Source organism: Vulpes lagopus, chromosome 12 (genome assembly GCF_018345385.1).
Source record: "Vulpes lagopus strain Blue_001 chromosome 12, ASM1834538v1, whole genome shotgun sequence".
Classification (NCBI taxonomy): Eukaryota; Metazoa; Chordata; class Mammalia; order Carnivora; family Canidae; genus Vulpes; species Vulpes lagopus.
The window spans coordinates 22,372,672-22,388,924 of record NC_054835.1 but is presented as its reverse complement, the minus strand read 5'-3'; the positions used below and the strand labels follow the sequence as shown (position 1 = coordinate 22,388,924).

At 51.4% G+C, this 16,253-nt stretch overlaps 1 protein-coding gene and 1 long non-coding RNA gene across 2 annotated transcripts in view; one reads left to right on the top strand and one right to left on the bottom strand.

The window, feature by feature from the left end:
* Window positions 1–875: 875 nt before the first annotated feature.
* On the bottom strand, window positions 876–8,872 carry LOC121473779. The gene is made up of 3 exons (XR_005983223.1): window positions 8,806–8,872; window positions 4,580–4,671; window positions 876–2,108 (listed from the first exon to the last, which is right to left on the bottom strand). It is a non-coding gene; the product is annotated as an uncharacterized LOC121473779 (long non-coding RNA).
* A 164-nt stretch (window positions 8,873–9,036) lies between these two features.
* ASIC2 (acid sensing ion channel subunit 2) overlaps window positions 9,037–16,253 on the top strand; it is a 994,353-nt gene continuing 987,136 nt past the window's right edge. The window contains exon 1 of the mRNA XM_041725643.1: window positions 9,037–9,769. Coding sequence (XP_041581577.1) covers window positions 9,215–9,769 — 555 coding nt within the window. The 5' untranslated portion in view covers window positions 9,037–9,214. The remainder of the gene's footprint in view (window positions 9,770–16,253) is intronic.

Here is a 16,253-nt window from a genome sequence, read left to right as displayed (position 1 = left end):
AGAGGGTCCTGCAGCAAGGCAGGACCAGCTCTTAGGCACTGGTGGTCTTTCTCTGGTGTTCGGTCTTCTGGTCACTGCCAGTTCACCTATGGCCAAGGGGGTGCCCATAAAGTTTTTGTGGAGAGCCTGTCTGTGGCTGGTTGATTTCAGGGCCCTTTGTCCTTCTGTGTAAAGCAGGTGGCTCTGGGGGTTGAGAGAAAACAAACAGCAATGGGTTCTCTCTCCTACTTCCTTCCCAGGGGAGACAGGAACAGTAGCAGGCTCAACTAAGAGGACATGTAAAGACAGAGTCACGCAGTAAAGGATATTTAGAGCCGGCAAACATAATATAGAGGATAGAAGGAGGGGCAGAAGAGCGCTGGAGGGACTTTCACACCCTGCAGAGAAGGGACTGACCTACCAGTGAGTGTCTCAGGGTCCTGGGTATCTTCTTTTACTCATGGGGGTAGATCTGAGCCAGAGCTGCTTTGTTTCATGAGAGGGGACCTGTGTGTCTTCAACCAGGGGGACTGGATAGGTCGGGTGTGCTCCCAGAGCCTCTGCTCATCCCACCCCGAGGGGTCAGCTGACTCAGGACTAGGGGTAGGTGTGTCTTATGGAAAGCAAACAAGAGAGCCACTAATCCAGTACTAAGGGGGTGAGTATTCATATTACAAACCAATGTTTGGAGATCAAAAAATTGATTGAGAGTAAGGAAGAGTCTGGAGGTCCTTCTGTGATTGCCTTCCTTATTTCGTATTAGCAAGCCTTTATTAAACACCTACTGTTTCAGTTGTTTCTTTATGACATCATTATGCCATCAGGTGAGGAAAACAGAGAAAAGCTAGTGTGGCAAATGTCAAGGTTGGTTGTCTGTTCAGGCAGGGAGAGTAAAAATGGAATAACTCTTTAATTGGGTAAATAAGCAGTATTCCCTTCACACCTGACCCCAGCTTCCACCAGCACCATTTTTTGGATAGTCCATGAAAGGAGGAGCACCTAGTTCACAGCCTTCAAAGTCAGGATTTTCCATCAAATAACCCCAGCTGACGTTCTCCAGTGCACGGCCCTCTGCTGAACCCTCCAGCTGTGGCTCCACTGAGGTACCCCCTCCCCATGCCCAGGAAACAGTGGGTAGGGTTGGGGGATAGGAGGTGCCCCTCACCTTCCTCAGGAACTGACTTCAGGACAAGACACAGGTTTCTCAGGGTCAGAAGGGGGTCCCCATTCTTGCATCTCAGAGAAGCAGCTTTGGGCTTGGAGGTAAGGGAATGCTCACATCCCAGAGCTTCTCCCGTGCCCCTCATGCTGAGGTATGGCCTCCAACACCCAGGAAGGGTCTCTGCCACTGGGGGTGGGGGTGGGGATGGAGTGGGGCCTTCTGTTCCAGTAGGAGTAGTAGATTATTTACAAGAAGAGGAGATGAATTTCAAAAAATGATTAGTACTGAGAAGGAAAGGAAACAAGTGATGGGTTAGTGGGGAGGAAGGGGGGAGGGGGGAGATAAAGGGGCCAGCCAAGTCCTCTCTGTGCAGGTGACATATGAGAAGACACCAGCTGTGGGGGAAACCTTCCCAGGCTGAGGGAAATCCAAGTGCAAAACTCCGGAAAAATGTCTTGGCATGCCTGATAGACAGGAGCTACTGGAACGTGGCTGGTTCTGGTGGGATCCCTGCTCCACCCTCCATAATCCCATAAAGGAGGAGAGCCTTCCCTGCACCCTAGAGATTCTGATTCCGTGGGGTGGAGGGGGTGGAGAGAGGATAGAGCAAGTATCTGCATGTTTAACAAGTGTTGGGCGGTTTGGATTCACCTGACCCTGTCATCACACCGCTCCAGCAGATGGTGACATGGGGTTAATGACCAGAATCCCAGATTCTAACTCATTTTTATCCCATTAACCAGGAATTTATGATTTGGTCAAGGATCGTGTCAAATTGTAGTGGCATAGAAAGCTGGCACAAGAGGAGGCCTCAGCAATAATTTAGCACAAACAAGGAAACAGCGCAGAGACGCTACATGATTTTCCAAAGGCCACACAGCAAGTTAAATTCATTCCAGGGCTCATATCAGTTGGCAGCCAAACACCCAAAGTCCTCTCTGTGTGGACTGGCTTCTGCAGTTTTCTCCTGGAAGGAAAAAAAATAAAACAACTATAAATAAAATCTCAATAAGCCACACATTGAATGCTCACCTTTGCTTGCTGCCCCTCCTTGGTACACCCTTAGTGACAAATGATTTGCTGAATGTACACTGAGATACAGAAATAGGATTAGAGAAGTTGTATTTATAAACCAACTAGCAACAGGACACACTTTGGTTTACAATATTGATCTTTAACCTTACTTTAGGGCAATGACAAGTCAGGAGAAAACGTATACCAAGGCCCCTCCAAGTTTGCAATAATAAAGCCATCTGTACATTAGAAAAGAATGTGTGTCTTTTTTTTTTTTTTAATTAGAGAGTGATGGTGACAGTAGCATGTATCTAGCACATGTTAAATAGCAAATTAGCATTCAAGCCTATTGTAGGTCTCAGCTGCCTGACCCTCCTACCTGTCACCATTTGCTGGAGGTTGCAGGCTGCCTACCCTCTGTACCCTCACCCTCCCCAGGCTGCAGGCTCTGGGCTCTGGGTAGACCTCAGAGTCCCCAGGGTTGGAAGAGGGGCCCCCCTGTTGCATCTCAGAAAAGCAGCATTGGTATCAGAGAAAGTGGATTCATCCATACTTTCATTTATTTATTCATAAGTAAATACATGTACCAGAGCAAAAATCTAGCCCATTGTCTAAGTAGGGAGTTAAACTGCCTGATTTGCAAATGAATTTATCTGGAAATTTCCTTAATGTTTAGCTATACACTTGAAATTTTGCTTTCAAGAAAGCCACAATTACACAAAATTAGGGCAGAGCCTGAAAGTTTGGGTCAAATAGACCCAATCTAAATCCAGTCCCCATAATCCCCCATATGTACCCACAGTGCCAAGGGAATAGGTGTTGCAAACCAGACTGAAGAGGAAAATATTAACCAATGGAATACCACAAAAACATTTTTAAGGATCCTGGAATACCTGATGTTTGTATATAAGCCATACTGCTAATTGTGAATGTCTTACCTAATAGAAAGGGTCCTTCAGAAGAGCTGTGTAGAAATATTTTATTTGCCATCAGGTTGAATTGCTACTTATGGCAGGAAACTGGCATATATAAGGATTCTTGAAAAGACTGACAAGTACAGGTTTCTAATAACTTCAAACCAATTTACCTTCATGTGGGAGGGGCAGTAATGGACCTTTTAGGCGCCTCCCCAGGACTCCCTGCTTGGCTGGGGGCTCCAGAGCAGTTCCTGCTCTCCTCTCAAACATCAGTAAAAATGGGCCCATTATGTCGGTGATATAATGTTAACATGTGAAGCCTTGTCTCCGCTGCAGGACACCCTGCAGACTTTGCCTCGGGGGAGAGAAGGGGAGGGGTGAACCCACAGAAATTCAAGGCCCAGGTACCAGTGTAAAGTTTTGGGGAGTCATTTGGTCAGATAAGACTCGAGTTGTCTCAGAGGCTATGGTTGGTAAGGTGCAAGCCCACCCAACCCCTACGAATATGAAGGAGGTGTGGACCTTTGTGGGCATTTGGGGCTTTGGGAGGACTTTGTTCTCTACCTGGCATAGTGCCTCCATCCCTTATGAGCATGTGTGGGACAGGGGGTAGGAGAAGGCAAGAATATTAGTGAAGCCAATTAAAAGTCTGGGTATCTCCCAAGCAGGGCTACCTTTTGAGCTCGGCACGCCTGTGATACCAGAAGGGAGGGGTGGAGCGCTGTGACAGAGAGGGCAGAAGGAGAAAACGCTACTAGGATTTTGGTCCCAGCTCTGGAAGGGGGCAAAAACTGGACACTGCCTCACAGAGCACCAGCTCCTAGCAGTGTACACAGTGTTCCTCCAGGTGGAGCCTCTCACCAAGGAACAGCATATCACTGTAAGGGCTCCCCTTTCTATCAGGGGATGGGCTGAGAAAGTGTTCTAGCCAACTCAATTCTTCCAAGGTTCAAACTCCCATTGTGACCAAAGGACCATGCCTATTTGTAGTCGGGGAGCAGCCTGTTTAGCAGGCCACAGTTTCTAGAAATGCGGGTGCTACTAGGCCTAGCCTAGTACTAGGTTGTTAGAGTGTGTAGATCATCCAGATGCCACCCTCTCAGTTCCTATAGTGGCCCCTGTGGCCTGTAGGAAGATGTTGGCGAAATTCCTGCTGATGCCTCTTATACAGACACCTGGAAACAGGAAGGAACCACAGAAGCCGGTGGGCTAAACTCAGGGTGGTTTGGCTCGTGATTACTCATGAGTCCTGGCCATTCACCCTCTGCACTGGCAGTGAGTCGACTATTCTAAAGGGATTAGCCCTATGGCTTGGACAATGGGAAACTGAGAGGTGGATGATCATGAATAAGTCCACATGAGGTCAGAAAAGGTGGAAAAACATCTGGATTCATCTGCAAAGGCCTGAGGCAATCCTGTCTTCCACCTCCCAGCTCACAATGCTCGGACACCCCCTGGCAATCAGGAAGTTGCTGCCCTAGCCCAGGTATAAGCCTTAGCAACTGACCTTTCAGTTCATACAGCTGGCTAGGTGCACAGGAAGAGTGGCCACTGTGGCACCCGGGTGGGCTGGCATCTTACCCAGGACGCTGGATTGCCCTTGAAATACAGTGATTTGGTTAATGCAGTACCCACATGTTTTGCGTGTTCTAAACAATGCCTGGGGCAACTGCCGAAGGGGTCTGGAGCTATGTAAGCGGGGTTTCCAGCTGGTGAGAGCTGGGAAAATTGCTTATTCTGGCTCCTCCCTCTGAGTAAGGATTCTGAATATGCCCGGTTTGTGTGTACACTTGGCCTAACTCAAGCTTTCCCTTATCACCACGAAAACCAGGCTGCCACCATCAGAGGATTAGAGAAGCTGATGCCCATGCCAAATACATAGTCATCAGGGGTCACATTCCAAAGGTCATAATGTGCAAGACTGGGCACAGGAACAGGATGTTGAATGGAAGTTTCATCTCTCTTAAAACCTATAAGCAGTGATTTAGTGGAAAGGAAAAACAGTATTAAAGCAGCAGACTAAATTACTAACAAGTAAAATCACTGTGACCAGGCAGTCTAAAGAACTGTCCCAGGCTTTAATACATTTGAGTGATCAACCAATATGGCCTGTTGTTCCATATGCCAGAATGGGGACCCCTACCGAGACACCCAATGCCATAAGGTATGGAAGTTCCTCGAAGTAGCCTGGACTCTTAACTGTGGATCAGTGTGCTATGTAGCTGAAAACACCAAGCCCCATCACACCCAGGAGAGGCATTATCTACTGGAATTTGCAATAAGTCATCCCACCAAGATGGGTGAATTGCTGTGCACCCCTCAGTGAGGGGGAACTCTTCACATCTTCGTGGGGATCCTGCTGTCCGGTTGCACACTGAACCGCTTGAAAACACTGTCTGGAATGGAACACGCACTACTGGGAGAGGGGGAGGACATGGGGGGCTTGGGCTGGCATAGCCCGGCCTCAGTCCATCTCCTCACACCTGACAGTGCTGCTTACTACACATCTCCCTCCGCCCACAACGCTGCCAACATGTATGGTACGAAAGCCAGATTATGTTCCTAAAACTGCCAACCTCCGTCTCCCCAAGGCCAAGTGCACACGTTCTGTTTTCCACTGGTACAATCATTTGGCCACTGTCTTTGTCTCCTCCACTGGCCTGGAAGACAGCACACACAGAAGTCCTTACTGAGTTCACCCAGCAAGCCTTAAATGGGAACTGGCAAAGCCTGTCTTTACCGAGCTCTGAAATGTCTAATGGGAAAAGCTGTCCTCCAAAATAAGATGGCCTTGGACATTATTTCTGCCTCACAAGGAGGCACCTGTGCCATTATCCAAACAGAATGTTGTGTGCTCATACCTGATGAGTCTGCTGATGTATCATCTTTATTAAATCACATGAGGACACAAGTGGACATCCTAAGTGATCTGCTCCTCAAACTAGGGGACTTGATAAATCAATGGTTCAGATCACAGGGTGGGCACTTCATGGAAAAAGCTGTTTTGGGGATAATTATCCCAATTTGTGTCTTCTCTTGAATGTGCCAAGACTGTTGCTGTGGTACCTGTCTCAAGGCAACTAGATAGCTGCCAAAATGAGCCACCTCCATGCAGGTGAAACCCCTTGCTCACTGCTCAGGCACACGGCGGAGGAGGGCCTGTGTGTGAGATTATAAGAACCTTATTTCACGAGGGGTGAAATATTGGAAGAGGTGATTGAGAGGACGTGACCACTGCTTAACCCTGAGCCTGACACATGGCAATCAGAGGCTCCTCACCCCCTCCTCTGTCCTTGGACTGTGTATTCCGCTTGCCTTCGCCACGCTAGTAGGTGCCCAAGGACAGAGCTTTGAGAGAGCAAGGTGTGGTTGAGAACATCTAGATGGTCTATGGGACAGAATCCTGGTAAGGCCTCTACATAAACATTGAACGTTCTAGAAGGCAAGCTGATGTGGAGATCTGCATGACTTGTGAAACCCAAGACAAGTGCTGCTGGTTAAATTCCCTTGTTTGTAAAATGTGCCACCTACTACACTGGAGAGGTCTGCCTGTTTCTTGATCCTTCCTCGCCCTTCATGTCCAGGGACTGGTTTGCAAACCAATACCACCTCTACCTGCCCTGAATCCTGAGTTATCGAGAGTAAGAAATGTGTTCTTTTCCTCTTTGTTTCCCCAAAACCAGTATCATGTCTGGTGCAGTTGGAGTTCAACACACTTGTTAAACAGGCTGATGAGCCAAAATTACAGAGATTCATTGGGGGAAGTCTTCCTATAAAGGAGGATCTTGAGCTGAAAAATGGACAACAGGGATGTGGCTTGGTAGAGAAGAAGGATAGGGATGCTTTCTGTATGTAGCACGAGGAAGTGGTACATGTGTAGTACGTCCATGCATGCGAGAGCACGTGCGTGGGCAAGTGTGCGTGCATGCGCAGGTGTGTAATTGGGAAAGTGGGGTATAGAAATGCTTGTCCCCTTCCCACATTTGGGAAGGAGTGTCTGGATCTGCTTCCTGAGCCGGTGTATTGGAAGTGAACATGCCTGAGATCAAGGCCTAGCCCTGACACTTACTGTATGTGTAACTTGGACAGGGCACTTCACTTGGGAGTCATGCTTTCTTATCTGAGGTAGACAACAACACACGCCTGTCAAGGTGGCTGGAAGGGTTAAGTGAGATAAGACCTCCTCACACAGGTCTTGACACAGGATAGTAATCCTCAATTTTGGCACTCTGGTTTTGAAAACCCTCTGCCTATCTAGGTAGCCCTACACACAGGGGTCTGGGACCTCTGAGATGACACGTTCGTGACGTTGGCTGGCCTCTGCCATTTGTGCTTACTTGCAATGCGTCTGCACTCTGAGCTCCTGGGATCAATACACCACTAATTCAATGCCACATGTTTATTGCCTCCGAGGGCATTCTGATACTACTGTTCTGTTTGGATCTGGTTTAGCAAGAGGGCAGATGGGCTGGAGAAATATTTCGAAGGAGATACAAACCAAGAGGGACATTCCCTAGCCTGCCTTCTTCTCAAATGCCTTCCAAGGAGTATTTAAGCTTGGCCTGCCCCCGGGGGGAAGGGGGGCACACCAGGTTGGCTCAAGAAGGCTCCTTCCTGTGGCTCTGCCTCAGCTTGGCTGTGTGCATTGGGTTGGTCCTTGGAACTTCCTGTTCCTTTTCTCCTGATGGGATTCAGCATCACTGAATCTATAGGTTCCAGCCATTTGATCCCTGGCACGGGGCAAACCACACCCACCTGCTAGCAGGGGTCCACTTCAGGGTATTTTTCAGGAAAAGGAGGTAGGCAGCTGAAACCCCAATCCTCAGCTCCCACCTCTCAGGCTCCAGCTGTGCTTCCATCTGGTAAATCCTGGGGCACAACACACACACACACACACACACACACACCCCGCCCAGAGGGAACGCAGCCAGCCCTACCTGGAACCCCAGCTGTCAGTGCTTCAGATACAGAACCTCCGGACAGCAGCTCTGGGAGGAGGTGGGGGCTACTTGTTGCTCTTCCTCTGGGTCTCCAAGGGGCCCCGGGGTCCCTGCTCCCTGGAGTGTTCCCCTCCACCCGCCCAGCGCAGGCCACTGTGGTTCCAGGTCGCTCCTCCCCTCCCGCCGTTCCACCTCTCCCCTCGGGAGCCCCCAGGCTGAGCGTGTGACCTGGGGCAGAATCCGGGCGGCCAGGTGCCTCCCAGCCCCCCGCGGGGAGGGGGTCGCGCCCTCACCCCCAGGGCCAGTCCTCCGCCCCCACTGGCTCCCTCCAAAAGAAGCCAAAAAGAAACTTTCGCGGGGCCCCTCCCTCTCCCCTCCCCGCCCCCCCCCCCGCAGCCCGAGGGAGGGGGTGTGCGGGGCGGGGAGCCGAGGAGGCCGGCGCGCTCGGAGCCCTCCGGGTCTCGCCTTCCTTCCCGAGGAGGCGGCGCGGGGCGGGGGCGGGGGGCGCGGAGCCCCGCGTCCTGCCAGCCCCGGGCCTCGGCCCTCCGCGGCGGCGCGCTCCCTCCTCCCCGGGCGTCAGGAGGGGCCCGGGGCGCGGCGGCGGCCAGCGGGATCCGGGGCCCGGGGCCCGGGGCGGCGGCTCGGGCTCGGGCTCGGGCTCGGGCTCGGGCTCGGGCTCGGGCTCGGGGCTCCGCGCTGCGCCCGCCCCCCGCGCGCCCCCCGCCCGCCCGCAGTGCAGCGCCGGCCGCTCCCTCCCCGGGATGCTCAGCGCGGGGCCGTCTGCACCGCTTACCAGGCTCCGGGCTGCCGAGCGACTTGTTTGAAGCCTTTTCTCCCTCGCTCTCGCTTTTAATCTTGTCTCTAGTGGCGTGTGTAGGGGGGAGGACTTTATTTCCATTGGCTAAGCTCTCCCTTCCCACCCACATCTCTTCCACATCACCTTGGTGTCTCCCTAAATAAAACCAGCCCTCCTTATCGCCTGGAAAAAATCAGGAGCTAGAGTTTGAATGGGTTTATATAAACACTCACCCCTGGCAGCGTGCGGCTGGGCTCCCAGGATAAACTCCAGGCGCCTGGCCTGAGGCTCGCCGGGCCGGGTTCTCTCCCTTGAACGGCAAGGTCTGAGCAGAGAGCCCGAGACCGGGAACTCTCCCCGAAATTGGATCAACCTGAAGCCAGTTGCGGAACTGCACAGGGTCCCCATGGACCTCAAGGAGAGCCCCAGCGAGGGCAGCCTGCAGCCCTCTAGCATCCACATCTTTGCCAACACCTCCACCCTCCACGGCATCCGCCACATCTTCGTGTACGGGCCGATGACCATCCGGCGTGTGCTCTGGGCCGTGGCCTTCGTGGGCTCCCTGGGCCTGCTGCTGGTGGAGAGCTCCGAGAGGGTGTCCTACTACCTCTCCTACCAGCATGTCACCAAGGTGGATGAGGTGGTGGCCCAAAGCCTGGTCTTCCCGGCTGTGACCCTCTGCAACCTCAACGGCTTCCGCTTCTCCAGGCTGACCACCAACGACCTGTACCACGCCGGGGAGCTGCTGGCCCTGCTCGACGTCAACTTACAGATCCCGGACCCGCACCTGGCTGACCCCACGGTGCTGGAGGCCCTGCGACAGAAGGCCAACTTCAAACACTACAAACCGAAGCAGTTCAGCATGCTGGAGTTCCTGCATCGCGTGGGCCACGACCTGAAGGATATGCTGCTCTACTGCAAGTTCAAAGGGCAGGAGTGTGGCCACCAGGACTTCACCACGGTGAGTACTTGGCTTTCAGCTTACTCTCGAGCTCGGTTCTCTTGAGAAGCACCCCATTGGGGTCTCCCTGTGCTTCAGAACAGGAGAGAGAGATAGGTGCCTGAGTTGAAGGCCGAGAGGGTAGTTGGCCAGAGTTGTTGGGACTGGTCGGAGGAGTCTGCCTGCTGGGATGGGGCACCGTTGTCTGGTCAGATGTGGAGGGTGAGCAGGGGGCCTGCGGTTGGGGATCACGTTCCCAGATGTGCTGACGTGGCCTCCTCCCGACTAGAGGGAGGAGGCCTGAGCTGTCCGTTGTCCAGGGCTCTTGGTATCTGAGCTGTATGATTGGAACAGCTTGTCATTGACGAGGTGGCATTTTTTTTCTCTCTCTCTCTCTCTTTCTCTGCTCGGAAGTGGCATCAGGCACTGCATCCTGTGGGCTGGGCTGGAGCTAAAGCTGCCAGAGAAGGGGGTGTGGGGCCCCAGGCAGCCTGGGTGGTTCCAGTGGCTTGGGAAGCTTGCTGGAGCAGGTGATGCTGCCCAGGGGGTGGAAGTCTCTGTGCTTCCTTTTCTTGTGTGGATTCCGAGCTCCGTGTGGGGAGAGGAGACCCCGGGGGACCCCGGGTCTCCGTCCGGTCTGCTGGCAGGTCAGAAGCAGAGAGATGTCCAGGGTGCTTGGGCCCAAGAGGAGCGTGTAAGTGGAGGCCCGTGTGTAGGAGGATGGTCAGTGAGATGCCTGTGAGGGCAAGGCGGTCCAGGCTGGCTCGTCTGAGAGCTTCGGCTTGAAACTCAAAGGCTCGGTTTGCTATCTGTGCAATCGCTTAACAACGTGGTTGCGAGAGGAGTGGTGTGGGGAGGGGGCGAGCAGCTGTGGGATTGGAAAGCCTGGAGGAGGAGTGTGGAGCTGAGCAAAGAGGAAAGGCGGAGGGGGATGTGGCTCACGTTCAGGATGGGGCTTCCTAGAGGGGCAGAGAAAGGATGGGAGGAGAGCTGTCGCTGCCAGGGTTCTCTGTCCAATCGGTGGGCTGCTAGGCATAACTCGGCATGAGGGGTCAGACTGCAGCTACGGACACCTCCCTGTTTCCAGGCAAGTCTGGGGCATCGGGGGCCATGGGACCCTCCGGAAGCCCCGGGTGGCTGCTACTCTCAAAACTGCTTTAGGGAGAACCCAGAGCTTTTGAGTCTCCGAGCCTGGAGCCAGATTGCAATGGTAGGTTCTGGATGGCAGGTGCAGCAGTTGCAAAGGAACTGGACTCTGTCATGGGCACTTGTCTGGACCCTCTGCCTAATTAAGGCATGCCCTGCCTTGCCGATAGTGCATCCATTCCCCACCCGCTCTCAGATCCACTGCCTACTGGCCTCTCGCTCTGAGTTTCTGTTAATGCCACAAGCAGTCTCTGCCTGCAGCCTCTGTGCTTGCAGTTGGCTGAGATTCTGGAGAAGCCCAGAGTGCCGGGGAGGAAGGGGCATCGCCACTTGCATCCCATAGAGCTCTGTTTCCCGGGGGAGCTGTTTCTACTGTCTTAAACATTGTGAGAAAGAGCACAACAAAATCAGTGGTAGCCTATTTATGCTAAAGAGGAAGAGGGTCTGAGCTGGGGAAAGGGACCAGCAGTCCTGGAAGCCCTTCTCAGTGGAGCAACCCAGACCCTAAAACATGTCATACACAAATAACATCCTAGGTGGCTTGAGAGAGAAGGGGAGCATGCCTCAGTCTTGGAGGCTGAAGCGATCCCTGAGTCTCACCCGTGCTTTCTACTGCCGTGGCAGCTCTCGGCTTCACCACTGCACCTGCAGCTCAGAAAAATGCACTTAGCTGTTTGTCTGTCTGCCTCAACACACACGGAACTCACAGAGAAACTCCAGTCAGTAGCAGACCCGGGACTGAGTTCTCAAGCATCGGCGTGTCCAACTAGTGGTTTCCTCTCAATTCATGACCAAGTTCCATTTCCAAGTACAGGTTCTTTGACCTCTGTTTGCTGTTTTGCACTTAGCCCATCTTTTGAGTTACTGGAGTCCCAGGAGGCCAAAGATCAGGCCTTAAAGCCTTATTTGGACCTTTGACCTCTCCAGGATGTCTCTCAAATAGTAGAATTGCTTATGGATCTGGTTTATTAAATAGTAAGTGGCACGTCATCATCTGCCCTCCCCAGCAAGTCCAGGATGGATCTGGCTGAGGGTTCCCCCTTGGACCGAGCCTCGATGTGTGACCTGCTCCAGCATTGAAAAGGGAGCAGGGAAAAGGGGGTGAGCCTCAGGGTTGGATCCCCCAAACCATTCGGGAAGTGTCATAAAGGGCACCCACTCCAGGAAATCTGGAGGAGGCCCCAGGTGGACAGCTGATCTTTCTCACCCTGTGACCCCAACCGGAAGCCATGCTGAGCCTCCGTGAGAGGGGACGTAGCACCAGGCTGGTTCCAAGACCTTGTAGTGAAGGGTTACCCTTCTCACTCCCACTTCGTACACTTGTCCCTTTTGGCCTGGGGTATAAAATGCTGATTCTGGGGCTCTCGCACCTCAAGAGGGCAGAGAACCTTGCAGGAGAAATCTAGTTCACTGGCGTTCTCGCTCATTCATTCTCTCTGCTGCTCATCCCTCTCCATTTGGCTTGTTAGGCTCTACCTGGGTTAGTCCTATACTGGGTGGCTTCTTGCCTTACATGCTGTGGCTGACTTATTAGAGAAGTTGAGTATGGGGCAGGGGATGTCCCAGGTGGATCGCTTTTTCTGTTTTTCTTTTTCTATAAAGCATACCTAGTGCAGGGTTAATGCTTTTGCATAAGCTTTCTTATTCCAAGTTCTTAGCTGGTGTGCAGTGAAGTGCATAATACCCTTTAATTAGTGAATGAGCCGTGATTCTAGCAGAGGGAAAGGCTGTTTGTGGAGGTTAAAATTCCCAGGAAGCCAGGTGTGGATGTCTGACTACCATGTGAATAGGTGTGTCCCATGCTGATGCAGGTATCCTCTTAGCCCTCACCTGGGACGATGTGAATGCAGATAGGCACTCATTTGTCCTTCTTGGAAAGGCAGAACAGGGCTTGATTCCATAGTGCCTGCTTGGGGAAGATTGCCCCACTGACCTCAAGTGGAAGAACGGAGGTCTGGATGGGGTGTCTCTGGCCATGACGGTGGACGATCTAAGATTAGGATTAGAAGCCACTTCTTGGCTTGAATAGGTTTGAATCCCAGCTCTGTCATTTTCTAGCTCCTTCCCTGGGTCATGTTTTATATCCCCTCCAGGCCTCGACTTGCTCCTGTAACATCTGCTATTAATACGTGACTTTCTCACTTGCAGGGTTGTTGGGAAAAGGAGTCATAGGAGACACTACAGGTGAATGTCCTTTTGTACTTTGTGACAGCTGTGTGGATGGAAGGCGGGGCTGTTCTCCACGTTAGGAGGAGGGTTGTTATTGTCCACCTCACTTGTCCTGTCTGCAGCCAGCCCCCCCCCCCACCCCCAGAAGTCCGGTGAGGAGTCACGCTGTGAGGATGAACCAGGGGGGTGGAGGCGGCTGCCGCTTCTCTGTTTGGAGCGCAGGGCTAAAGCCCAGCCTCATGGAGGCAGGAGTTCTTAGAGTCGAGGTCACAGTTGGGTTCGGTAGCTCACTATGGTTGACAGGTGGCAACTCCATTGTTCGTGACTACATGTGACTATTGCATGTGGTTACTCTGCTCATCATATTGGGGTTCATCTGCTTCCAAGTTCAGGAATGCCAATGGCTCTTCAGTTGGCACTTTAAACTCTCCCTGGTTGTGTGTGTTTCGTGCTTTAAACCTGAGATTTCTTAGGAAAGGTGTTTCGTTCTTTTCTTCTTGAAAGAAAGGTCCCTCTACAATGAGATCCTGTTAGAGGCACATCTGTGGGTCTTATTCAGCTGCATCACATAGTGTTACAAAGATGTGGAGGTGAGGGTTTAGGAAGCTCACATGCTTGGAAATCTTGTCCCAGGCTGGCAGGTCCACAGCTAACCTCTCAGCATTTCGTATTACACAAGGAACAGGTGTGTGTAGACTGTGGGCTTTCGGGAGAGATCCGAGTTGGAATTCCAACTGTACCCCCATTCGCTGTGTGATCTTAGGCAAGATTCTTAGCCTCACTTTCCCCATTTTTAAAATTGAAGCAGTAATACCTGCCACTTGGAGTTGTACTGATCCAGAGAGGTAGAGTATGCCAAGAGCCCGTGTGTGGCAGAGGCCTGCCTGGTCCATACGGGGCAGGCCCCTTGCTTCGCTGTGCAGCCCACAGGAGTGTTGACTGAGCCTGCGCTAGATGCTGGCTCTCTTGACTCCAGGCCAGTGCTCTTCCCACTCTTTTTTTTACTGTGACTCACCATCAGCTTTAGAGCACAGGCTTCTGCTGTGCTTGTGGGGTTCTTCTCTCAGTGCTTAGACTCCCACTTTTCTCAGGGCCTTGGTTCTTATCGGGTCTGTGGCCTAAACATCCTCTCCTCTTAGCCACCATCTGGGCTTCCACATTGCAACTCATGCTACTGACCCCACCCTGGGAAGCTTACGCTGCCCTGGCCCTTGTGAGGAGCTAAGTGACCTCTGCACGAGGCGTAGAGCTTTTGCCACAGTGTGTCATGTTACCGCACACACAGTCGTTCCTTTGTCGACCCAAGAGAACACCTGCTATGCGGCAGTTATATATAAAGCCAGCCTAGGTCCTTGCCATCTGAGAGCTTACAGCTCATTTCCCATCCCCTCTTGATGGAGGGCTAGTTGAGAAACAGGCATCTTGTCTCATCAAACACGTTCTCTGCACACACGATGCCGAATACAGGGCCCGCACACAGCCAGTTGTTGATTAAAAGTTTGCATTCTGTTTCCTCAATGGACCCAGAACCCTTTGTCTGTGAGCATTTCTTACTTACTTTTGGCTTTCTCACCTCTCTTTCCACATTTATTTATTTAAATCTGACTTGTCATTTAAAAATTCAGCTCTAATGTCTCTGTAGCCTTTTCCAGGAAACCATTGCCAATCCCCGCCCCCCCCCCCCCCCATCATGGCAATAATCTAAATGAGTTTCTTCCTCCTCTGTCTTTGAAAGAGCATTTTGGCTCCCTCCTCTGTTGGAGCACTCATCATGCTTTTCCTAACCTTAGACTCAAAGTATTTACGCTAGAAGAGACCCCAGAGATGATTTGATTTAATACCTGAATTCTTTAACCACTGATAATTTTTATATGTTGCCTACTTTTGTCTGTCCTCCCTGTAAGACATGAGGTCTTTACTGACCTTATATTCTCAGGGCTTGGAACTGCTTAGCGCATGTGTCTCAAAATGTGTCTTCAAAGTGTGTTAAGTGAGCTTGACGTTACTGGAAGGTAAGGAGATACCCTAGCTGATATGAAGGGAGATAGCCATTTTTTTTCAGCTTCCTTCTCCAGCGTAGGTATCTGGGATCCCACCTGCATCGGGATGATGTACCTCATTATTATCATTATTTTAATAATACACTTTCTGATGACAGCAACAGTCCATGCTTATTGGAGAACACTTGGGCAGTGTGAGGAAAGAATAGAGAAGAAAGAAAAAGTAGCCTACAGTAGCATCCTGGATGCAATTACAAATGTATTATTTTGGGGCTTCGGAGTAGCTCCATCCGGTCTCACGATGTGTGCTTCTTTGTGTGTCTGTGTGCCTGGGACCACACCACCTGTACATCTGGTGCCTTGTCTGGTATGCAGCACATGCCCAATCAGTGTCAGTTTGTTCTCTTCTTCTTGGGTCCCCGGAGTAGTGTTCAGGGTGTTAGAGATTCCCTGAAAGGTCCATTGAGAATAAAAGTAAAACCCAAAGATATGTCTGGTCAGTACCCCTCTTGTGGGCTATGTTTTGTCTTCTATGCCAGAAGCACCAGGGAGTTTGTGAGGGTGAATGGTAATCACCCCTCTTAACTCCGTCTCCTTGGATTTTAGGTTCACAACTGAACACCAGTTATTCTCCATTGGTGGCACTTTATTGATAGTTGACCTGAAGCCATCTCAGTCCCACTGTTCATTGTATATTTGCTAGGATGAACCACAGATATGTTCATCGATACTAAATGAGATCTCCTGACCTTGCTTCTGGATGAGGCCCAACCTTATGATTCTGGGGAGCCATGAAGACCATGGACAACAAAGACCGTGAGGTTCTCTTTGTGTAGACCAGTCCCGTCTGCCTCAGTATATGAGTGTAGACCTAACTCTTTATCACCTGGCAAGTCTCTGGGCTCTACGATGAATGGTCCAGATTGCCCTTTTATTCCTTAAGGTGCTTGGAAGTTTTGTGAGCATTTGCCATGTCCTTGGAAAGGTGACCACTGCCAAAGAGGAGTGAACATTTTTCTATGCTGCCAGTTCTTGTTTGTAGGATGTTAGGTTGTGGCTCTCCGGAAGAAAAGCTTTCAGGATTATATTGAATTCTCTCTGATGTGTTGGATGGATAGAGAAGTGACTGGGAACTGACTGTTATAATGACCCCCACTATCTACTTGCAGAGAAAAGCTGATACTATCGCA